Genomic DNA, 25554 nt, shown 5'->3' with positions numbered 1-25554 from the left:
TTAAAACATAAATTCAAGGGTTTTGATTTCTGATTTAAATGGTTGAGTAAAAAGTGTAACTTTGAAATATTGGTTTTATGAAAGAAGAAGTGAAGAAAAGAGGAAATAAGGTGCTTGCCAGGGTTTCTACAGATTTTTGGTGGAAAGAGAGTGGGGCGGAACCAGCTGCTCAAACCGCAAGGTTGTGACTCATAACTTGGGAGCGTGGGAAACTGGACAGTATAGAGGCCAGCGGAAACCTGCTCAAACCGCAAGGTTATGACTCATAACCTATGAGCGTGGGAAGCTGGACATTATAGAGGACAGTATAGAGGACAGTATAGAGAAAAGGGGGGGGGGCCAGAGAGGTCTATAAAAAGGTCACCTTGGACATCTGCGGGGCTCTCTCCCGGACCGCGTTCATACGTGAAGAAGCCCGTATGAGTTTCAAGACTTTTTCTACAGCCTTCAAGAGCCTTGTGTGAGACGCAAGATCGCTGGCCTGGATTAACTTGGATTTACTCAAAGAATTGGACTGGACAACTTTGCGTGAGAAACTAGGTGAGGGGAGACTTCTTCTGTATGTCCGCAAGCGGAGGAGACAGTCATCGGGTAGTCTGTCCTCACGGGGCCTAACTAGTTTCCAAATTGGATTTTAGAAATAAAATCGAACTGATCACTCGACTTTATTTCCACCAAAAAGAAAATAACACCCAATTGGTAGCTACCTTTTCCCTCTTTTCTGATTTTTGTTTTCAATCAAAAGTGCTCCGGGATTGAATGATTTTATTTGCAAGTGTATCAGTGAGTGGGATTGTTCAGTTTTTGGAGGATTGAGATTTGTAATTCTATTTCATGCTTCTTCAATAAATGTGTTTTATATACTCATTTAATTCGTGGTGCGCTAATTTGTATGCAATGAATTGTTTGAGGTTGGGTTGATAACTCAGTTTATAAATAGGAGATTATTATGGTATGCAAACATACCATATTAAATAAAAATAAGGAAGGTTTTCAAATTCGACTTTTCGGATTAGAGTTAGAGCTATAGTTAGTAAATATCCTTCGGGCACGAGCCCGTTCCTGTTTCTTCGGGCCGCGTCAGAGGTTACTTTGAATGATTTTGAGGGACTAATTTGCCTTCAAAATAAATTGCAAGATAATAATAATCCGATTAAATCATTTTAAATCGTATTAAGTAAAATATTATTTTGTTGGAAATTGGTGGAAGCACTCTCACGGTTAAGTGTTTAAATATATCATGTTAGAATTAGTGATTTAACGCATTAAATCCATTCTCACACACTATCATTGACATACTTCCGCAAATGGGACTTTCTTCCGAGAAATAGGAAGTAAGCTTGTTACTTCCTCAAACCAAGTAGAGCGAGGCCATATCAAAAGTTATATCAACAAAACTAGTGCTAGGGTGCGCTAGACCAACGAATCCTTGAGGTCTTAACAAAGACATCTAAACAATATCCGTAACGTAATACCAGCATCAAACAACCGAAGGGAGCCATCATTACGGCGCGGTCATATCGACGACTCGCCTCGAATAGAGTTACTCGGCTCGCGCGTCGGATGACTTAAAAAGGATTGGCGTCGTAAAGAAATTAGATTGATTCTGGTAGAATTAATTTAACTCGGGTGGTCAGCTACGGACGAGTCCCTTCACCCCCGGCTTATTGAACCCGTTACAGGGGAGCCGGTGCCACTTTAATAAAGTGCGCGTTTGACAAACCAAATAGGATTTTAGACCTTAAGTCTCCTCTTTTGTTCTGTGTGGGTGAGTCTTGTTTTTTTCGACTTGTAATTCTTTTTCTTGCTTAATCAGTAAATCTCTTCTTAAGCCTTAATTCGGTATCGATTATTTCGTATTAACTATGTCGAGCATGGTTTTATATGCGGTAATTACAACTTTAAAATGTCTTTATTTCCCTATCATAGTCATTCTTTAAATCCGTTCAATTCTTTTTAAAGTGAAGACAGCTTTAATCCTTAACATCAGGAATTGTCAGATCTGGTTCGAAGTTGTTATCTTGAGCTCAGCTAGAGCGAGGGCGCTCTAGTAAATTAACGAATCCTTGAGGTCTTAACAAAGGCATCTAAAAAATATCCGTAACGTAATACCAGCATCAAACAACCGAAGGGAGCCATCATTACGGCGCGGTCATTTCGACGACTCGCCTCGAATAGAGTTACTCGGCTCGCGCGTCAGATGACTTAAAAAGGATTGGCGTCGTATAGAAATTAGATTGATTCTAGTAGAATTAATTTAACTCGGGTGGTCAGCTACGGACGAGTCCCTTCGCCCCGGCTTATTGAACCCGTTACTGGGAAGCCGGAGGCACTTTAATAAAAGTGCGCGTTTGACAAAAGTTACCGGATGAATAGCGCCTCTCTCTCCCCACGGCGTACCTGGGAATTGCATGGAGTACATGTCACACTCCGTCACCCCCAGAAACACTACCGGACCTCCGTGTGTCACGTTAGAACAAAAACACGGCGGCACCGTCACCGAAGGTACATCTATAGACTCCGGCACCGCTACTTGAATATCGTCATGCACGGCTAGCCAATCTAAATAGGGTAACTCGCTTATCCACGCGCACTCCCCTGTGGGTTTGAAAATCTTCCTGACCTGCGCGTCAGTTTCGGGCGCTTTCCATGATTGCTCATACACCAACCAAAGTTGACAGTTATCGGACACTGGCACAGGAATGGTTTGAAAAACCGCCTGTAGCGTACTAGGTGTTTTGACCCGGACCAAACACGGCCCACTCACCACCTTGGATGATCTAATTGAATGTACCGTTAGTTGATACCACATGTTCTTGTTCGCCCATTCGTCAACCCCCTGTAATGCCGAGGCCTCAAACCCATACGCCTTCCATGCAGTTTCTCGTCGCGCCATGGCGCGCAGGTTACTCCGCTCCTCCGTAGGGGACCAGGCAGAGTCAGCGGACAACTCGTCGACATCCTCTGTAGCGACAGGCGGCGGCCCCTCAGTCTCCACCTTCGCCACAATCATGTCAGACACGGCAGACCGATTTTCAAGAGAGCCGTTGAATTTTATCGGGGGTGTCGTGTCATTTTTGGTCATGACCGTAACCGATACCCCTGCTCCCTCCCCCCTTGCAGGCCCACGATGCGGGCTGCCTGGGCGCTTTTCGGTGCTTGCCCTTCTCTCCTTCAACATTACGAAATTAATGCTTTCTGCCTTCCGTTGGCCGACCGTGCGGTTTATTCCCCCCACGCCCCGAGGAAAACAAGTACATTTATATTGCCCGAAATCAGTCTCGCCGATCTTTGTGACAAACAAAGCACAGTTACCTAGCCACTTGGCTCACCTATATGAATTCAATAACAGTACATCGTCTGCATAAGTGCGCCCAGCCAGGGCAAGTACATTACCGGTGTTGTCCTCCCATCGGGCTGTGTGTATGCACAGAGACCCCACCTCGGTGGTGCAGTCACATGGCAGTAGGATGGCACCCGCTAGCACCCCCTCAACAGTGCTCGAGGTAACGTTCGGGTTTGGCTCTGCGTCTGACTGGGCATCCACCGCTTGGTTCTGGCGGACATCTCGGTTCACCGGGGGCACCACCCCCGGGCGCCGATGCCTTGGTGCCACCGTGTTTCGACGAGTCACCCTCACCTGGGGAGGGTGTGTGGTCCAAGTTGATATGTTCAAACTGTTGACCATCTCAGGCCCTGGTTGTGACGCCCCCAAGTCCAACAGGAACAGGCAGTGCAGGCCCACTATCAGCCACAGCTTTGCCACGCCCTTTCTGCTCCCGATCCTGGCCACACGGCAACTCCTGATCTGGTTGTTTTGAATCTCCAGAGTCATGACTCCCCCTTCGGGGTTCTTCGTGATCAGGCACCCTGGTGCAGTGTGTCACATGGTACCAAGTTGGCAATTCCTTCACTTGCACAGCTGTCCCCGTACAGCGCACAACTTCGGATGGCCCCTGTCGCCGTTCGTTGAACCACTTCCGGCGAAACACTTTCACGTACACTTTGTCCCCTGGCTAAACTGTGTCTTTAGTGTTCGCTTCGAGTCTCTCTTGCACTTCTTCTTGTTTCTGCCTGTCAACAACATAGGTGGAAATGTTCCTATGTATCGTGGTTAGGTGTTTGACATAGGCCTTCATTTTGTCCTCCAAAACCGACAGTGGCCTTTGCCACTGGTGCGCAGACACGGCGACGGCATGCGTCTTCCGGTCACCAATTCGTGAGGAGTCAAGTGTAAGTCGCGAAGTGCACTTGACCTGCATACCATCAGTGCCGGTGGCAAGGCAGCTATCCAATTCAAGCCTGTATGTTGGCAAATTTTGGAAATTCGATTTTTCAAAACGCTGTTAATTTTTTCACAAATGCCTTGACTTTGTGGGTGATACACGGCCTCGAGTCGCTGTTTAATTCCCAATTTTTGAAAAATTAGTTTGACCGTCTTATCCACAAACTCTTTCCCGTTGTCTGACAAAATTCTATCGGGAACCCCCCATCTGCTGATGACCTCGCGGCACAGATACTTGGCAACAGACTGAGCATCTTTTCGTTTAGTCGGACACGCCTCCGGCCATCTCGAGAACCGGTCCACGACGACTAACGTATCTTTTCCCCTCGACCGATTGAATCATGTCGACAAAATCCACCACTAGCTCCCTCATGGGGCCGTTTGGAGTCGGGATGTAACCCGTGGGGGTTACCCCTCGCCTCACGTTGTTTTTCAAGCAGATTACACATTCCCCAATGACGTGATCGATTTGTTCGAGCAAATATGGCGCCCAAAAACCATATTCTGCGGTTATTTTTCGCTTCACCTCCCCCCTTGACACATGGGCTAGCCCATGTGCCTCTTGTATTAGCAGTCCTGACAAATCTGGCGGGGCAACCACCAAACCCTCGTGATTTCTCCACACCCCGTCAGAAGTCTTGGCACGCCACCCTCGAAACCCACAAATGTTTGTCCATCGGATTAACTGCCGCTTGCATCAAGGTTCCATCCCTGAGTGTGACCTTGTCCTCGAGGTTGACCTCATGCGTGACCAACAAAGCTTTTCCCATCTGCTGACCCTTCGTTACAGCCATGGCTGCTTCGTCTGCCAGTTTGTTACCTTGTGTGACCCGGGACGCATCTGACTTGCGAGCAGCACATTTCGCAACGGCTATTTCGCTGGGCCTCATCATCGCATCTAGCAGCTTCAATATCTGAGCATGATGTTGTATGGGGGAACCATCGGTCTTTTTAAACCCCCGATTCCTCCACACCGCTCCGAACAGGTGGCACACACTATGCGCGTATGCTGAGTCAGTATAGATTGTGACTCTTTTTCCCTCTGCGAGCAGGCACGTGTCCGTTAACCCCACCAATTCAGCAAGTTGCGCTGATGCTGGCTGTGGTATAACTTCGGCCTTAATTGTCACAAATTCTGCCCCGTGCGCTTGTATGACCCCATAGCCCGCACACAACGTCTCCCCGACTCGATAACAAGAGCCGTCTGTCCAGAGTTCTAGGTCCGCCTCCCCCAGGGGGATGGCTTGTAAATCGGACCACAACCGGGAATATTTTTCTGATTCATGCACGCAATCATGGGGGTCACCGTCCTCTGAAGTTGGCAAAAATTCAGCTGGGTTTACAGTAGTACGCCTTGCCAGAGTAACATCCTCCTGCTCCAAGAGCCTGTAATAGTCTCTGAGCCGGGGCTCTGTCAAGGTGAACTTACCATGGTTCAAAAGAGTCCGAAGACTATGATGAGTGAGGATGGTCACAGGATAGCCCATCGTGATGGACGAGGCTTTGTCATACATCAAATAGACTCCCGCCATCGTTCGATAACTAGGTGGCAGTCCCATCTCCACCTCGGAGTAAGATGTCGAGTAGTAAGCCACAGGTTGGGGTCCCTGTAGGCTGGCAGAGGACCGCGCACGCAAACCTACCCCCTGCCGAGGTGGAGGTGAATTCATTTTTCGAATAGTCGGGTAAAGCCAAAGCTGGAGCCTCTTGCAATCTCGTTTTTGATCGTTCCAAATGCCACGTGGCCATCCTGTGTCCAGTCCAGCACTGCGTGGCCCTCAGAGGCCCTACTAATTTAGCGTATTCTTCCACCTAGGAAGCTGAATAACCCGCGTTGCCCAGGAATGTCAACATCTGTCTGACCGTTCTGGGCTTCGGGGCCGTCCGTATAGCCGATAGTTTTTTCTGTGACACCTTGTTACCATTTTCCGCAAGAATTTGCAACAATTTGATTGCATCTTTGTGACATGTTTCTACATCAGATACACAGACAATAATGTCATCCACGTATTGAATAACGGTGCTCTGCACCTGCCGTTCCAACCCTTCAAGATCATCTTTTAACACTTTGTTGAACACATGGGGGCTAAGCTTATAGCCCATCGGCAGTCTCTGATACTGATAAAACTGACCCTTGAACGTACAACCAAACAGTCCTTGTGATTCGCAGGTGAGTGGGACGCTGCAAAAAGCGCCACACAAGTCCATCACCGTGAAGCACTGCGTCAGGCGGAATTTGTGCCAGCAAGGTGTGTGGGTCTGGCACATCAGCTACCTTGTCAACCACCACCTCGTTTACCGCCCGAAGATCATGTACCAGCCGGTGGGAATTGTCTGGCTTTTTCAACGGCAGTATTGGTGTGTTGCTCAGAGGCGTTTGTGTAATTGTCAACACGTTCGCTACTAGCAACTTCAATCTGTGTCTCAATCCCCCTCACTGTTTCCTCCTTCAGTGGGTACTGTGTTTTCCACGGGGGCCTTCAGCCGGGCCAAAGATCCACTCTCACTGGTTGTGCTGACTTCACGAGTCCAATGTCCGTACTGTGGCGCAATCACACATAATCAGGAACCTGTTATAGCATTTCCTCCTTGAGACGGTCCGCTGCCACGCTAAGGACGGATTCGTGCGACAGCTGCACCGTTTGAGGTCGTCCGGATCCTTGGGCTGAAATCATGATTTTCATAAATCGTCTATCATCGCTCATCCACAGAGCATTGTTTTCCTTTAGTGGGACAAATTTGAGTGTCTCCGCCTCCATCATCATTTCTCTCACATGTTGCTGCTCACACTCCTCTGACACCATCAAGGTCACATGGGGGATGCTGTCCTTGACTTTGAATTCCTTGTGGCGGGAATCCGTCATTGTGCACCTTCATGGCCGCTCCCTATGGTCCCAGAATAATGCAAGTTCCGTTTAGTTGCACTTCGCGGGGTTGTCGCTGCAACCACTCTTCCGCCTGGGACTGTGTTGAGTCTTTGGAGTATTGGCGCGTGCAATGATATGGATATTCGGGGACCCTTGCTGCCGATATATTGCCGTGGATAAACTTTTCCCACTTCTTGAAAGGTTCCAACAGGTCGTTGCTAACATCACCAACCCAGAACACTGTAGGTGCAGTTTCTCCAGGCCTTGACTGCATCAGCACCCGGTGGCATGTCTCATAGGGGATCTCGACCACGCAACCGTCAGGGGAACACTTTATGGTGCAGTTCAATCTGCACAGGGCGTCTCTGCCCAGGAGGGCAATGGGGGTACGGTCTGATACCAAGACCGGTATGTTTATACTTTGGTCTTTCCAGCAGAGCTTTACTGGTCTTGTGGAAGGTATCAGCTGTTTTATACCCTCGAACCCTATTGTCCGTACAAAATGACCGGACATGGGGAGATGAATAGCGTCTTCGGGCCGGACACAAGTGAAAGCCGCTCCGCTGTCAACCATTGCTGTCAACGGTTGATTGTTTACTTTCACTGTTATTGTTGGCTCTCGTTCCGGACCTGACACTACCAGCTGACATCCCCCCTTCGGGCCCTCCGGGCACCTGTAGAATCCGGGTTCTGGGCCCCCAAAGGGATTTACCGAGCCCTGAGGTTTTTGAAATTGTTGGCTGAACTCCCCTCCAAAGCCTGCTCCAGGGGCCATGCCGCAGTTGCGGGCCCAATGTCCTACTTGGCCACAGTTATTGCAAGTGTCAGACCCCCTGTCCAGGCCCTCTGGGGGTTTTGGCTTTCCTCCCTTTCCCCTGCTTCCACGCCCTCTGGCGCCCCAGGACTGGGTTTGGTTGTACCCCCATTGGGGTGCTGGACTGACGGGCACTGCCATGGCTGCCTGCTGCAGTTGGGCAGAGGACTGCGGGGGCTGCAATAAGATCTGTTGAGGTGGGGCTTGCACGATGGCCAATTGCTTCTTCTCCTTTTTACGTTCCGCAAGCTGCACCTGGTTCAACTTCCTCACCACCTCCTGGTCCTGTTCTTTTTGAGCCAGCTCTTTCTTCCTGAACCAGTCAACTTGATGCGCTAGGTGATCGGTGAACACGTTAATTGCCATGCTCCCCAGCCACACGACCTCTGACAATTTGCTCCTCACTGGCAGAGGCAGACCCATCTGGACCTTTCCCCGCAAGATAGATTTCTCCATTTGGGTCGTGTCGGGGTCGTTCCCCGTGATGTGTCTCCAAGTCTGATAAGCTCTTGCAACGCATGAGCGTGGTCCCAGGGGCTCGAGTACAATGTTGTCCGGGTTCACATTGGTTGGGTACACTGCCCTCAGTGCTCCCCACATCTGGCCCCGGACTGCTGCGAACAGTTCAGAGTCATTTGCTGCTCTTGTGGCAAAGCGCTGAAGTCTTGCCTTCCCCAAGACGTCTCTCATGGCATGAACTCCTACGACATTAGCCTCTTGATGTCTCCCACCGCAAACTCCCACCATACATTCCTCCAACATGGAGATCCACGGGTGCACGCCGTCTTGGATGGTGGGCAACTTCTCGAGGATGGCCGACATATCCGAGCTCTGCCATGGCTTGTATTCCAGTTGCTGTCCTCTTACTACCACTGGCAGGATTGTGTTCGCTCGCGTTGATAATAATAATAATAATAATTCATTAAATTTATATAGCGCTTTTCAATAACCCAAAGACGCTTTACATGGAATAAAAAAGAGTGGAGGGGGGGGGGGAGAGACAGTAGGTTATAGTTAACAAGACATCGGTCAGCAGTGCGAAGGAGATGGATGGAGGAGCAGGAGGGGCGGGAGCGGAGGTTGTTGAGGTTGCCAGTACGGGAGGTGGGGGTGACGGGGGGGTTGGTTGTCCAAAAAGAGGAGATGGGTGAGCCATCGGGGAAATGCCGGTCAGATGTAGCGGCGACGGCGAAGGATCCCAGCCTCGTGTGGAAGCAGCAGTGGACCAGGTGGTGATGCCGGTCGACCTCGACTGCACCCGCTCGAACGGCAGGCCCCAACGCACCACGGCGGCACACAGCAGAGCCACAGTTGGCGAGCCCGCAGGGAGTGGGGCCCGTCCCCCAAGGACGCCGAATGGAAGGCCAGAGAGCCGGGCCAGAGCTGCCGTCGAGTCCACAGCAGGCGGCCACAGGCTCCGAGTCGGGAGGCAGGAGGGTCCGGTGGTGGTTTTGGCCAGTTGGCTGTTGGCTAGCTGGCTAACGTAGTTGGTAGTCCGAGGAAGAGGAAACAGATAGGTGAGAGCGGAGCTGCGGGGATGCGAGTTGGACGGAAGACAACACGAGAAAAATAAAAGAAGAGACGAGTGCACTGAAAACGGGAAAACGAAAAACAAGTAACGGACACGGTCCGGGATAGAAGCGGCAGTCAACAAATCTGACGCCAGCGTGCTCTAACCCGGAAGACAACAGACGGTGGGGGAGGAGTTGATCGATATACTGTCCTTGATCCGTGCTCTCGGCCAAAAGGTGTCTCTTGCAGTTTGGATGGCACTTCCTTCAACTCTAGCTCGGCCACTTCCAACTTTTGCAACTGTTCCTCCAGTTCCTCTTGCTCTCTTGGTTCCACGCTCCATTCCAATTCCGCCAGGCATTGTTCCTTTTTGGCCTTAATGCTTCTAAAAGCGGTCCTTCTCCAGTCCTCCATGGCAACTGGGGTGGAGCGTGAGGTAGGCCCTGGGTCTTCGTCCTCCCAGCTGTCCTCGCCACTGTCGCTTCCGCTCTCCGTACAGCTTACATCTCTCTTTGCTCTTGTCTTTTTCCCTGGGGTGCGTCCTTTTTTCTCCGCTCTTCTCAAAATGCTTTTGATTATGGGGTCGCAACCCCCTGCTGCTCCTTCTATGTCGTTCTGGCTATCATACTGTAGCTCTCTCTTGGTGGACTCTTGTTTCCCTACTGTCACAACTCGAGTTTTATTTCTCTTATGGGTCAGGATAGGACGCATAACAATAGTGGCCCTAGCTCTTCCTGTTTCGACAATGCCCTTATCCTCGGTCTCCAACTGATAGCTACCTTCTTGGTTCACTATCGGGAGTTGCTGATACACCTTTCCACGTTTATCACTCACATCATACGACGGGGGACTCTTAACAGGTGACACATGTGAAAAAGGTGTGTTAACTTTTTCCATTAGCTTCCTAGCCTCTTCCACATTCTTTAGTACAGGGGTGCCCAAACTTTTTCAGCTCACGAGCTACTTTTGAAATGACCAAGTCACAAAGATCTACCCACTAAAAAAAAAAAAATTTTTTTTTATATATATATATATATACACGTATATATATATATATATATATTTATATATGTCATCGTGAAAAAAAAGTCCTACTCCCATTCCCTATGAAAGTGATACTTCTTACTATGGCCAGCTGCCCCACTCATTTTTATACCCTTTCTTAAGTTTAAGAGAAAAAACAGGGTTCTGACAATTGGAGGGAACTTGCGAGCTCGCGTGTTTGTGTTGTGTTGTTAGCACCGTTGTTTGTACACGCGTCAAGTGCGAAAAAAATAAAAACATTTTAATATCACGCGATCGACCAATAGTGGCTTGGCGATCGACCGGTCGATCGCGATCGACGTATTGGGCACCCCTGAATCAGACGTGATTTCCTCTTTATTCTTTTTGAGCTCCAGATCCAATTTTTGTCCCTGTTCATCAAATATTTTCAACAATCCCAATTCCCTCTTTTCCCCTTTTTTCCCTTTTTTAACTCCTGCTTTGTATGCTGGTACACGCATAGTCTCAATGACTTCCCTGTTAAAAGTCCCTTCAAGGTCTCTCCATGCCAGGCCATCTCTTGTTCCATTTCTTTGACATCTGGATGGAAGATGGCGGCGCACGCAGTTGCAGCGGCTCAGTGCTCTCCCGATCTACGCATTGTTTGTTTTTTGTTAGTGTTTGTACCCACTGTATGTCGATCATACACCACCTACAACCGTCAGGAGCTCCTCAGGATAGGTGTTTGCTGCGAGTTGAGTGTCGCAGCGGAGTTTCACCGCTCGAAAAACATACCGGAGGATATCATCAGGCGCCCCGGCTCCCCTTGGATCACCATCCCCGCTGGGAGGAAGCGAAGGCAGCGCAGAGAGAGGAGGCAAAAACGAGGCTGCAGGGCCGGCGCGCTAACCAGGCTACGGAAGCAGCCGTTCAAACCACTGCTCCCTAGCCTGTTTCTTACCAACGCCAGGTCTCTCACTAACAAAATGGATGAACTAAGGCTACAGATGTCTGCGAACCAGACCGTGAAGGACTGCTGCATGGTACTGATCACCGAAATCTGGCTTCATCCACTCATACCGGACTCTGCTATCGAGCTAGCAGGATACACCACACAGCGTCATGACAGGACTGAGAACTCTGGCAATAGCAAGGGGGGGGGGGGGCTCTGTATGTACGTCAATAACAACTGGTGTACTAATATGGTGACTGTAGACAGTCACTGCTGCCCGGACCTGGAGTACGTGACTATTAAATGCAGGCCCTTTTACCTCCCTCGTGAATTTACCGTAGTCATGACGACTGTTGTTTACATACCTCCGGAGGCTAATGCTAAGCTAGCTATCGGACTATTACATGGCAGTATTAGCAGCCAGCTGAGCAGATATCCTGACGCAGTCCACATCATGGCAGGGGACTTTAATCATGTAGATTTGAAAGCAGCACTCCCTAGTTTCCATCAGCATGTTAAATGTGCCACTAGGGGAGTTAACACTCTGGACAAGGTCTACTCCAACATCAAGATAGGCTACAGGGCAAAACAGCTACCTCACCTGGGCCAGTCTGACCATATGTCACTGCTATTAATCCCGGCATATACCACCATCAGGAAATCAGCTCCTATCATCACTAAAACTGTTAAAACCTGGCCTGATGACGCCTCTCAGCAGTTGCAGGACTGCTTCGACAGGACTAACTGGGACATCTTCGAACACCGGGACTTGAACGTGTTCACAGACAGTGTTCTGTGTTATATCAAGCACTGCACAGACACTGTCACAGTGGACAAACCTATAAGGATATACCCCAACCAGAAGCCCTGGATGACCCGGGAGGTCCTTCGGCTGCTGGAAGAGAGGGACACCGCCCTGTCCCTCAGGTCTGAGGACGGGGCTCTCTACAGCACAGCCAGAGCCAACCTGAGGAGAGGCATCACAGAGGCCCAACTTGCCTACAAGAAGAGGATTGAGGATCACCTGGACAGCAACAACAGCAAGCAGGTGTGGCAGAGAGTCCAGCATCTCACCAACTACAGAACCACCATCGGAGCTGCTGAAGGGGACGCCTCACTGGCAGAGGTCCTCAATACCTTCTTCGCCCGGTTCGAGTCCGAGCCACCTGAAGGGGCCACATCACATCCCACAGACCGCAGCAGCTTCACCCTCACAGTGAAGGAGCACGAGGTGAGGCGCACGCTGCGGACCATCAACCCGAGGAAGGCTGCGGGTCCTGACGGCGTCACTGGGCGTGTCCTGAAGGACTGCGCAGATCAGCTGGCTGGGGTCTTCACAAAGATTTTCAACCAGTCCCTTACTGAGTCCACTGTCCCATCCTGTTTAAAATCCTCCACTATAGTCCCCCTGCCCAAGAAACGCCACATCACCAGCCTCAATGACTACCGGCCAGTCGCACTCACCCCGGTGGTCATGAAGTGCTTTGAAAAGCTGGTACGGGGTCACATCACAGCACTCCTGTTCAGAGGTTTTGACCCCCACCAGTTTGCCTACAGGGCAAATAGATCCACAGAGGACGCAGTAGCTACAGCCCTCCACGCTGCACTGTCCCACCTGGAGCAGCCGGGGAGCTATGTGCGGATGCTCTTCGTGGACTTTAGTTCTGCTTTTAACACCATCCTCCCCCACAGACTGGTGGACATACTGGAGGGCCTGGGACTTCCACATAATACTTGCAGGTGGATTAAGAGCTTCCTGACGGGTCGCAGCCAGAGGGCGAAAGTGGGCCGTCATACATCCACACCTCTCAGTCTTGGTACCGGCTCCCCACAGGGCTGCGTACTGAGCCCACTGCTTTACACGCTCTACACACATGCATGCACCCCCGCCCACCGCAGCAACACCATCGTGAAATTTGCGGATGACACAACCGTGGTGGGGCTCATCTCAAAGGGGGATGAGTCTGCCTACAGGGACGAAGTGGTCCAGCTATCGGAGTGGTGCGGAGAGAACAATCTGCTCCTAAACACGGCTAAAACCCAAGAACTGGTCATTGATTTTAGGAGGAAAAATAAAACGGACATTCCACCACTTATCATCGACGGGGTCTGTGTGAAGAGGGTGTCCTCCTTCCGCTACGTGGGAGTCCACATCGAGGAGGACTTCACCTGGGGCGTGAACACCTCTGAGCTGCTTAAAAAGGCCCAGCAGAGACTCTACTTTTTAAGGGTGCTGAGGAGGCACAGCATTACACAGAGACTGCTGGTGTCCTTCTATCGCTGCTCCATAGAAAGCACTTTAACGTACTGTATATGTGTTTGGTACTCCAGCTGCACTGCTGCTCAGAGGAAAAAGCTCCAAGGGGTCATCAACACAGCACAGAAGATCATTGGCTGCCCTCTCCCCACACTGGAAGACCTACACAGAACCCGCTGTCTCAAAAAAACACAGAACATTCTGAAGGACACTTCCCACCCTGGCCACTCCCTTTTCGAACTGTTGCCATCAGGCAGACGCTACAGATTAATTAGGTCGAGGACTAGCAGATTCGCCAACAGTTTTTACCCTACAGCGGTAGGCACATTGAATGCAGCTAAACGTAGATGATTATGTCTGTGTATGTTCTTCTGTGGGTTTTTAGCTTGTTTTTTTAAATCTTTTTATTCTATTTATTCTATTTATTTTTTTATCGCATGCGCGGATCGGTTGGCACTTTTTAAATTTCGTTGTACATGTGACAATGACAAATAAAGATCTATTCTATCTATTCTATTCTATTCTATTCTATCTCTTTAACCCCTTTGATAAGCGGGTTATTTCTCAATACCACCTCGATGGGGGTCACTGTTGAACTGGTAAGACTCCTGTCCCCCATATTTATTTTTTATTTTTTATATTATGATTATTCTTTTTTTTTTTTTTTACAAATTAATTGGGCACAGGAGGTAACAAAAACACATAAGAAAATGCAATAGGATTTTGCCAACTTCAGATTCTACCGTTATGCAGGAGAGCTATTTTGATATCTGTATTTGCGTCTGTGTATTTACGACCACCCTATTTCCCATGCTTGGACCAAAAATATGTAAAATATCACCTGTTTAAAAACAACCGTACCCCAGTTTACATTAATCAGTCTGTTGTCAAGCCCGCTATGAAAGCCCTTGTTCCCGGGTGAAAATAACACACAAGAGTTTGTGAATAAAATCACACTGGCCTTAAGAATTTGGAGGTGGCGCTCCACAAAGCTTTTCTCCAGACGACCTGGAAGTTCTGTCCGTGTCTCTTTGTCCTCTGGGAGGAGATGTGTGCGTCCACCGTCTCGGGTTTGTTATGCAAAAAGGAAAAATAGAAGTCTTGAGGAAAACCCCAAAGAAAACACAATAGTATTAGCTTTTTGTTTTGCCCAAATTGTCCAATCATTAATGCTTTGGTCTGTTTAACTGTTTGAACTCTTCTACAAATGTAATCTCTCATCTCCATATCAGTTGCCAGATGGCCTCGTGGAGTGCTGACCGCTCCCGACAAGGTCCCTCATTAATTACGAGTGACCCCCCTTTCTTCACTTCCTTCCTCTATCTCATGAGACAAAGGTCCCTGTCCCAGGCCGCCTTTGTGGCTTCCTGCCATAAATTATTGGTGTCGCGGCTTAACTTTCTACTTACGACACACACAAATACGCATATATCAGTATTGTAACGGTTAGTGCAAGCATGCCCCTCTCCCACTTATTGGCAAACTGTTAACCATTAGTACTTTTGCAGTTTCAAAAATATGTCAAAAATACATTCAATGTGGTTCATGCATTATTTGCCCAGCAGCATTTGGTCATCCACCATTTGTGTTAGTTTCACACGATTACGACCTATTCCGGGGGACCCGGCCCCGCCTCTCTCCACTCCAGCGTGCGCATCCCCAGGGCGGGCAGCCTGAACGAACGAAGGGGGGGCCCGGCTCATCAAGGTTGACTACGTGGGCTGGCCAGACCCAGGCTATCAGTCCGCCGGCCCCTCCCCGCGCGAACCCAGCACCCCTGCCCCACCTTGGAGCGAGCACGGGCTCCCTACTCGGTCCCCTCCCCGCTCAAAAATTCTCCACTTCCACCTTATTACACACACACACACACACACACACACACACACACACACACACACACACACACACACACACACACACACACACACACACACACACACACACACACACACACACACACACACACACACACACACACACACACACACACACACACACACACACACACACACAAACATACACACACCCACACACGCACAAGCACACACACGGGGATCCCTGAGCACACACAAAAGAACAACAACAGACTGACAGACTTATCTCACAGAGATTAGCACAAACACATAGGAAACAGCACAAAAAAGGGATCCAAATCTGACCCCCGTTTCAATTCTTTCCAACTTTATTTCTACAAAGCGATTCATGATGTAATTCTTAGTTGTGAATGAGCAGAATTATATAACCAACCCATTCGATATTGATATGAATCTAGACAGTCTTTTAGAAAAAAATTCACTTTGAGAGAGTTTACAATCCATGAATAAAATTATGCATGTTGCAGGTACCCACTATTTTCATTGCAAACAGCTCATTTTCTTTATGTGCAACTGAAAACATCATTGGGTGTTTTTTAGCAACAGGTATTGACATGCAATATCAGGTACATTGGTAATAACTGCATAAAAATGGCATTGCCATGCTGTAGTTTGAAGAATTAAAAGAAAGATGTGTCAGAAGAGAAGGCCCCCACAAGTCTAAATTCCTCTCTCGTCAATACACAAAAAAGCCGTTGAGGAAGAGCCTTGGAATACGGTGCTGGTCGAGGGATGCATGTACGCAACAAAATTTCCCGGCCAGCTGGCGAAGGGAAATCACGAATTTTGCTGTCTCCTTCAGTCAGCTTCCTTTCTTCTTCCTTTCTCTGTTCAGATTCTTTATCCAGAATGGCAGTCTATGGGCAAACATAAGTTGACTGAGTACAATAAATAACGATAACATCCAAATGAGCAAATAATGCATGTGCTTTTTTATTTTCTTTTGGTAAAATGTACATAAAAATAGAAAATTCTCGTAATGAGACGAATCAGACAGCTGACTCTTTCGAGTCTGAGAAGTGGAATTGTAAGGACTTTGTGGTGAGGCAGGCTTTTGTCAAGTCAAGTTTATTTTATTTATTTGTATAGCCCTAAATCACAAGCAGTCTCAAAGGGCTTTTGGCGTTTGTATGCTCTCCTCGTGCATGCTTGGGTTTTCGCAAGGTATTTTGTTTCCTTCTACATTCCAAATACATGCATGTTAGGTGACTGAAGGCTCTAAATTCTTAGCAGGTGTGAACGTACGTTTGAATGATTGTTTATTTATACCCTGCGATTGGTAAGCGACCGGTTCGCTGTGTAACAAGCCTCTCGCTCTAAGATGGGCTCCAGCACTTCCGCAACCATACTGAGACACAAGGTTCGGAAAATGAATGAATGAATGAGTACAGATGAAAAAACTGTATAAAAAAAGGACTAAATTTTTTACTTTTATTCAGAAAATCTATTTTTGGAATAGTAATGTATATTCAAACAGCATACATCGTTCAAAAGTTTGAGGTCACTTAGAAATGTACTTAATTTTAAAATAAAATTGTTATCTTTCAATGAGGATAACATTAAACTAATCAGGAATACACTCTATATATTGTTAATGTGGTAAATGACTATTCGAGCTACAAACGTCTGTTTTTTAACGCACTGCATCGGTGTATAAAGGCCCATTTCCAGCAACCATCCCTCCAGTGTTCTAATGGTCACTGGTGTTTGCTATCAAAATCTTCAAAATCTCTTATGCACACACTCATACACATTCTCTCGCACACACTCAAACACTCACTGAGTTTTTCCCTGCCCTCTTGGGGGCTTAAGGTCAGGGGATGCTTTGAGAATAATTGTCAATTTGTTTTGTATATGTGAAGCCCTTTGAGACTGCTTGTGATTTAGGGCTATATAAATAAACTTGACTTGACATTCTCACTCACGCGCACACGCGCGCACACCTGTTTGAGTAGGCCTCCTTGGCACACACGAATAGATCAAGAGCTTGAGCTATGCTGTTACATCGCTGTGACCTTTCTCTTGGTTTCACTGGCTTTCCCTTCTCTATGACACTGTACAAACTGCGTAGGAGTTGACCTCAGTTAAAACTGCACGGTCACGCTATCACACAGGCTCGGCAGAGTCGCCCCCTTGCAGGTGGGCAGCCAAGACGATAAGAGTCGGTATCCTAGAGGCGGGGGTGAGACCTTCTTCCACAATCTCGCAGAGGAGGCTCCATGGCCATGTCTAAATCTTTCTGGAATCCATTAAATAGGTCAACTGCAGTTTTATGGTAGTTACTATTAGCATAGCAAGTATTAAAGTTAAAAAGAATTGGGAAAATATATCACACCCATACGCACACACAACAACAAAGGAGTCATGCTTACCTCTTTCGCAATATGAAACAGCCTGTGGATGATGCCACCAACCTTTCCCTGACCAGCTCCAATCACCACAACTTCAGGCTCTTCTAGCAAAGAGTTAAGAAATCTGAAAAAAATAAAATAAAAGTGGTCATCAAATTTAAATGCACACATTCAACAAAAGCCCCCAATGCTTTCGAAAAATCCAAGGTGTCAAGTAACTAAGTAAAAACACTTACCGTTTTTTCCACGTATAATGCGCAAAATCTAACTAATTTATTGTCCTAAAATCTGGGGTGCGCATTATACATGGGTACAATTTCTTTTTTTTTTTTTTTTTTTTTTTTTTTTTTTAATCCGGATATCATACGGAGGCCGCCATTACAGATGCGCTTTCTTCTCTGCTGTTCACTTCAAACACGCTCCATACGAACACAATGCTCTCGTATCAGACGCTTGCTCGATCACCTGCTCGTTTGCCGTCACAATGTACCCTACACAAATCCGAAACATTTCTTCGCTATTGAGTTTGCTAGCGCATGCGCAGTGATACTGACCGGCAGAATAACATTCGGTTGTTCCCAAAGATGATCTTTTTTCTGAAAAAATTTTACGTTTAGGGACTTAAGTAGGAGTCAAAATTTGGGTGCGTATTATACATGGGTACAGGCTTTTTTCCAGCATCAACATGCCATTTTTAGGGTGCGTATTATACATGGGGGCGCATTATACATGGAAAAAAACGGTAATTACTATAATAGGCAAAGCAAAGTAATTCAAAGTTCTCTATCAGTGATTCTTCCGCCCCACACAGGGTTTGAACTCGTGGTGCAACATCAATGACTTAGAAGCGCAGAGCACCGATCACCAAGCTAATGTGTAAAGTGTGTAAATTTGGTTATGGTGTATGGTGTTTTTTTTAGAAATGGTTCAGTAGTGACCCTCATAAATTTTTGGTTGAAAGTTTCGTGTAGCTTTAAGAAAATGGGAGGCTGAACTGTGCATTCACTAAACCTAACAAAGTCTGACATTTTGATATAAGCCGCGACTTTTTTCTCAAATTTTGAACCCTGCGGCTTATATAGGATTTTTTCCGTGATTTTTGTGATGACTTTTATACACTCGTAAAAAGGCTGAGGACCGCTGTTGTGCGGCACCGCTTTGCTGGGCGGAGGGATATGTGACACAGGAGAAAAGTGGTGTGTTGATCGCATGTCCATCCGCCAGGCAAATAGTGCTGTATAATTAGCACAACGAAGAGACAGAACGAGATCAAGACGGACATTACTGAAAGGAAACTTTTATACACACCGTCATTATGGGGGACAAATGAAACGCATATTACCGCTTGTAAGTTAAAGGCAGTCGATTTGGCCCATTGTTGATGACATCGTGTTGCATCACCCTTTTCTTTCTTTATTTCCCAGTCACGTCTACTCTGGAGCTATACGTGTAGCTCGCTAGTTTAATGTAACTTAGCGCTTCGTGCATGAATAAAATTAGCATGAACAGACCCTCATCATGGAAAATGCTAGAAGAAATGCATAAAAGCGACGACAAAAGAGAGACTGAGACTGTGTGGCGAAGGATATCTAACGCTATTCCAATCGGACACTGAGGAGGAAGACTTCGATGGTTTCAGTGCACAGGAGGAAGATGAAGATGGCTCTTTTTTTACTTTTACTGGTATGTTATTTAACGAGCCCTGTTGGTGCTGTACTACCGTGTTGCTGCTGTGTTACCGCCGCGTCTCAGTGACTTTTACCGGTATGTTTTTTTTAATCCAGCCCTATTAGTCTTGTGTTACTTCCGTGTTGCTGCGGTATTACTGCCGTGTCACAGGCAGTGTTTGGAAAGAAATGTTAAGGTATGTTCTTAAAACTTTAAAAAGGCTTTCTATGTACCGTCTTCCTTTGTAAATAACTCGCGTGCACACTTCCGTGTTGCTGCGGTACTCCTGCTGCATCACAGGCAGCGTTTCAAAAGACCTGTTACAGTCTGTTAATAAAACTTTAAAAGGCTTTCTGTGTACTGTCTTTCTTTGTAAATAACTCGTGCGCACGTGCGGCTTATATAAGAAAAAATATATATATATCCCCGGATTTTAGCTGGTGCGGTTTATAGTCCGAAAATTATGGTATTTTGGAATTTGGCCTAATTTTAGTGTGTGTGTGTGTGTGTGTTTGTGTGTAAATTAAAGTTAGGACCTCTAGGTTTTTCAAACGAACTCATTTATTAACTGTAGCCGCCTTCGGATTAATGAACTGATTTCAGGTTAACATTAAACCTTCTTAAACGAGTATAATAAAAAACGTGGTGCCCCTTGTAGCGGTTGATTATACTGCAGGCAGTCGATTTCTGCCACCACTAACAAAATGATTAATTATTTAAGTAACTAATTAATAATTGGTTACTTATTTAGTTAATTTGAGCATTAATTACCCCATATTTGCTACAGCTGTTTGCAAAGAAAGATAGTGTTTTTGAGGGTATAAAACTGGGCTCAAAATTGTAAATCTTTACACACACACACCAGGCCTTGAAAATTAATTACATTTGGAGCAATCTAAATATGTGGGAACACAACAAACTTTGCACACTCATTGGGGCTGGTGAAATTATCAATATATTAGAGTTGTCAAATGGGCTTGCGATATGGCCATAACTTCATATCTTAATATTTTTGCCTGATACGTCATTAACGATAAGATAACAATATGGTTCAGTGAAAATGTATCAATTTTTGGGAAAAACAAAACAAAATTATCCGTACAGCTTGTCCCCACGGGGGTCGCGGGCGTGCTGGAGCCTATCCCAGCAGTCATCTGGGACACCCTGAACTGGTTGCCAGCCAATCGCAAGGCACACAGAGACGAACAACCATTCGAACTCGCACTCACACCTAGGGACAATTTGGAGTGCTCAATCGGCCTACCAAGCATGTTTTTTTTTTTTTTTGGGGATGTGGGAAGAAACCGGAGTGCCCGGAGAAAATCCACACGGGCCCAGGGAGAAAATGCAAACTCCACACAGGGAGGGCCGGAGGTGGAATCGAACCCGCACCCTCCTAACTGTGAGGCGGTCGTGGTAACCAGTGCGCCCAAAAGGATGTGGAAAGTGTATTTTTTTTACTGTTTGCCATCAACATTAGCAAAGTGACAAGTAAATTGAAAATAATTACATTTCCATTGTACTCCAACTGTGTTTTAATGATAAATAAATGCTAGAACAGAAGTGATTATATTTCGTGTGCGTGCATGTTAGCTGCATCATGTTGCACGACCCTAGTAAGGATGAGCAGTTCAGAGTATGGATAGATGTGTTGTGTGGCTTGGGCTGAAAAATAACCAAAAAGACAGTTTGCGCTTGAAGTCACATGACGATGTTTGTTTATGCCTGGTTTGCATTTGTAGGCTCCCCATACAATATGCTGCAATAAATGACTTTTAATTCATCTTAAATGACTTTTTATTAATCTACAAAAACATAGTGGCAGTAAAGGAATACGCGTGTTACTACAGAAATAGGATATGGCTTACGCGGAAGTGGATTTATCGCGTTATATGCTGTCACGAAGCGGCTGCGTTTGCTTCTTCGGTCTGCTCCCTCCTTCGCTTGCACTCTCTCTTGACTGGCCTGTCGATAGTGATGGGAAATTGAAGCTTCATATATGCTTCATGAACAAATTGTATTTTTTACTCCTGTAAATGGCACTCTTGGTTTACATAAAGAGGTTTAAGAAATGGCAAGAAACTGTGGTTACAGCCCAATGGTGAATAGAGCGTGCCATAGAGAGATCAATAAACAACAACTGGGTAATTTAAAGTGAAGACACTTTGCAATTTTAGTATTGACACAAGGTTGATACACAATTTGCTTTGGCATTATAAAATGATGTGGTGGACCAAATATGCCCCCCAGGCCTTGAGTTTGACACCTGTGGTTTGGAGTTGGTCCGGTGTTTTCCCAACAACAAACCCTGGGTGTCCTCTGATATAAAGGCTCTGCTTAATGAGAAGAAGAGAGCCTTTGGTTCGGGGGACGTGGTGGAGTCCAGAAGGAACTCCGGCTGAAGATCAGGGAGGGGAAGGAGAACTACGGAAGGAGGCTCGAGAAGCAAATGGAGCTTAACAACGCCAGGAACATCTGGAGGGGTCTGCAATCCATCTCGGGCCATGGTAAAGGGGTTGATCGGAAACCAGCTGGTGCGGACAAGGACTGGGCGGATGAACTCAATCTGTTCTTCAACAGATTTGATTCCACCTCCCCCCTGCCCCTTCACCCCTCTCCTTCCCCGGTCTGCCCCCCGCACTTCAGCCTGCCACACTCCACCACCCCAGTCTTCCAACACCCCCCTCTCCTTTACAGTTCTTCAGGTGAGGAGTCACCTCAGAAAGCTCAAGGCAGGGAAGGCCCCGGGCCCAGACGGCATCTGTCAGAGACTGCTCAGGGACTGTGCGGACGAGCTGAGTGGCATGCTCATGTACCTGTTCAACCTGAGCCTGAACAAAGTTCCAGCCCTGTGGAAGACGTGGTCCCCGTACTAAAGATGCCGCGCCCAAAGGAGCCTAACCACTTCAGGCCTATTGCCTTGACTTCCCACCTGATGAAGACTATGGAGAGGATCGTCCTGGGTCGCCTGCGTTCACTGTTGGGAGCGCAGCTGGACCTCCTGCAGTTTGCTTATCGGCCTGGTGTTGGGGTGGACAATGCAGTAATTTATTTACTGCACACTGACAGGCCGCAGTATGTGAGGTTACATCGCTGTGAGTCTGACGTGGTGCGCTGCAGCACAGGTGTCCCCCAGGTGTTCCCCAGGGTACGACACTGCACACTGCCACATCCAGAGGTTCTCCGACGACATGGCCATTGTTGGATATGTTTCGGAGGGGAACGATCTGGAATACAGGACGGTCATCAAGGACTTTGTCAGCTGGTGTGAGCTCAACCAGCTTCAGCTGAGCACCAGCAAGACGAAGGAGATGATTGTAAGCTTCGGGAGGACAGCACCCCACTTCACTCCGGTGAACTCCAGGGATCGGACATTGAGGTAGTGGAGAATTACAAATTCCTGGTTGTTCGCCTTAACAACAAACTGGACTGGACTGATCACACCCACGCCCTGTACAAGAAGGGCCAGTGTTGCCTCCACCTGCTGAGGAGACTGAGGTCCTTCGGTGTGTGCAGGGCTCTCCTCAGGACCTTCTATGACTGTGGTGGCCTCAGCCATCCTCTACGCTGTGGTCTGCTGGGGTGGGGGCAGTACGGACCGGGACAGGGGGAGACTGAATAAGATGGTCAGGAGAGCGAGCTCTGTCTTGGGCTGTCCCCTGGCCTCCATTGAGGTTGTGGATGAGAGGAGGACGTTAATTAAGCTGAAATCCATCATGGACAACACCTCTCACCCCCTCCATGACAGACTATTACACCCACGGTGTAGGGAGGAAAGATTCCGCAGGTCCTTCATTCCCACTGCTGTCAGACTCTACAACATGCGTGGCACCTGATCACGTGTTTCGTCTTTACCGCTACTAGCGGCACTTGTCTTTGTCCTTGTCTGTTATTTATCCTTTTTAAAATTTGGCAATTGTATTCTTGCACTCTTGTACGCTGCTGTAACAAGTAAATTTCCCCGTTGTGGGATGAATAAACTTCTATCATCATCATCATCATCATCTCAAAGCTTCAAATCTTCAGCGCCACTTCAGCTCACTCCATGCTAACATCAATAAGGAATTTCCAAAAGGGACTGAATTTAACAAGCACAAGTTGGACACTTTGAAAAGTCAGGCAGAAAAACAGGTACAGTTTTTCCCAAAAATTACGAAGCACTCAGAGACTGTCATGCTTGCATCATATCAACTGGCTTGGAACATTGCACGGGCTAAAAAGCCATACAATGAAGGGGAGTTCGTTAAAAAATGCTTTGGTGACGTTGAAATTTTGTCTCCTGAAAACGACTAAAACTAATGGTATCAGACATCCAACTGTCCCGTCACACTATTGAACACAGCATATCGAACATTAACACGGCTATTGAATCACAGTTGCACTCTGATCTTCAAGCATGTGAGTATTTTAGTGTCGCATTGGATGAGAGTTGTGACATATGACAAGCCTCAGCTCGCAATATTTGCACAATCAGTGTCAAAAGATTATGTGATCAAAGAAGAACTCCTTGTCTGCTCAATGACCTCAACCGCTTCTTTGCTCGCTGCGACGCTCAGAACAGCACTTGCCCGCTGAAGGCCACTCCCCCTTCCCGCGAGCTGCCCCTGTGCCTCTCCGCCGACAGCGTGAGGAGGGCGCTTGCCGCTATCAACATCCGTAAGGCGGCGGGCCCGGACAACATCCCGGGTCGAGCGCTGAAGGACTGCGCTGGTGAGCTGACGGGTGTCTTCACGGACATCTTTAAGGTGTCTCGTCACCGTGGGATAGAGGGAACGGAATTTCGGTTTCTTTGTGTGTCTTGACGTATGAAGGGATTGACAATAAGGCTGACTTTGACTTTGATGTTGTGCCATTTAAAGACAGAACCCGTGGCATAGATGTGAAAGAAATAATGATGGCTGCATTTGCGAAAGCAAATCTGCCCATACCGAAGCTAACGGCAATAGCCACGGATGGAGCGCCAGCCATGATCGGATCTGTGAACGGACTTGTGGGGCTGGGCAAAGCTGACCAAACATTTCCCGAGTTTCTAAATCATTGAATCTAAACGTCGTCATGAAGCCTGCGATGGAAATTGTCAACTACATCCGCACACATGCGCTTAACCACAGGCAATTCAAAAATCTCATCGCTGAGCTGGACAGAGGACTTCCAGGTGACCTGCCACTGCACTACACTGTAAGGTGGCTGTCAAAAGGCAAAGTGCTCGCTCGCTTCTTTGAGATCTTGGATGCCGTGAAACTGTTCATGGAGAAGGACAAGGACTATCCCGAGCTCTCGGACGTCATGTGGATTATGGCTCGACACGTTGTGTCACTTGGACGGACTGAACCTGACCCTGCAGGGTAAGTTAGAAATGCTGCCTGACCTGGTGCAAAGTGTGTTTGCGTTTGTCAACAAACTGAAGCTGTTCAAGGAGCATATTCAAAAGGGAGATTTAACACATTTTGCCACTCTGCTAAAAGCCAGCAGGCAAATTACCAACGCCGCCCTGAATAAGCAAAGAGCCAGAGATGCAACACTGGTTGAAGCTTTGTCATCCGGTTCCGTGATCTACAACTGAAAAGGCCATAGATTACGTTCCTCGTCGACCCATTTAATGTGGAGACGGACTGTTTGAAAGCCCTACTCGTCACAGATGAGGCTGCGGCTGAGTTGGAGATGATCGCTCTTTTTAAGGAGGACCAACTGAAACCTGCTTTAAGGGAAGGGACCATTGAGTTCTGGAAAAGTGTGCCAATGGAAAAATACCCAAATGTCAAACGGGCTGCGCTGAAGATACTGTCAATGTTTGGGTCAACATACATCTGCGAGTCTGTCTTTTCTACCCTGAAGCACCTGAAATCAAAGCATCGATCCGTTCTGACTGACACCCATGTGAAAGAATTGCTTCGAATGGCAACAACAGAATACACGCCAGATTTGAAGAGGATTGTTCAAGGCAAGGAATGCCAGAAGTCGCACTAAGCAACATGGATAGTAAGTGAAAA

General features: G+C 47.4%; 1 protein-coding gene and 2 long non-coding RNA genes across 12 annotated transcripts in view; 1 reads left to right on the top strand and 2 right to left on the bottom strand.

Annotated features, from left to right (window-relative positions):
• Positions 1-401: 401 nt before the first annotated feature.
• Positions 402-25044, top strand: LOC119139747. Its single transcript, XR_005101445.1, has 3 exons — positions 402-528; positions 23251-23258; positions 25034-25044. It is a non-coding gene; the product is annotated as an uncharacterized LOC119139747 (long non-coding RNA).
• rab3gap1 (RAB3 GTPase activating protein subunit 1) overlaps positions 15857-25554 on the bottom strand; it is a 176501-nt gene continuing 166803 nt past the window's right edge. For 9 of the 10 annotated variants that reach the window (XM_037280619.1, XM_037280621.1, XM_037280617.1 and 6 more), the window contains 2 exons: positions 17918-18020; positions 15857-16402 (listed from right to left, as the gene is read on the bottom strand). In XM_037280619.1, the coding sequence (XP_037136514.1) occupies positions 16166-16402; positions 17918-18020 (340 nt within the window). In that variant the 3' untranslated portion in view covers positions 15857-16165. The remainder of the gene's footprint in view (positions 16403-17917; positions 18021-25554) is intronic. The other variant, XR_005101404.1, reaches the window with a different exon arrangement.
• LOC119139719 lies at positions 23954-24594 on the bottom strand. The gene is made up of 2 exons (XR_005101419.1): positions 24402-24594; positions 23954-24070 (listed from the first exon to the last, which is right to left on the bottom strand). It is a non-coding gene; the product is annotated as an uncharacterized LOC119139719 (long non-coding RNA).

Source organism: Syngnathus acus, chromosome 21 (assembly GCF_901709675.1).
Source record: "Syngnathus acus chromosome 21, fSynAcu1.2, whole genome shotgun sequence".
NCBI classification, from domain to species: Eukaryota; Metazoa; Chordata; class Actinopteri; order Syngnathiformes; family Syngnathidae; genus Syngnathus; species Syngnathus acus.
This window is presented reverse-complemented; position numbering and strand designations above follow the sequence as displayed.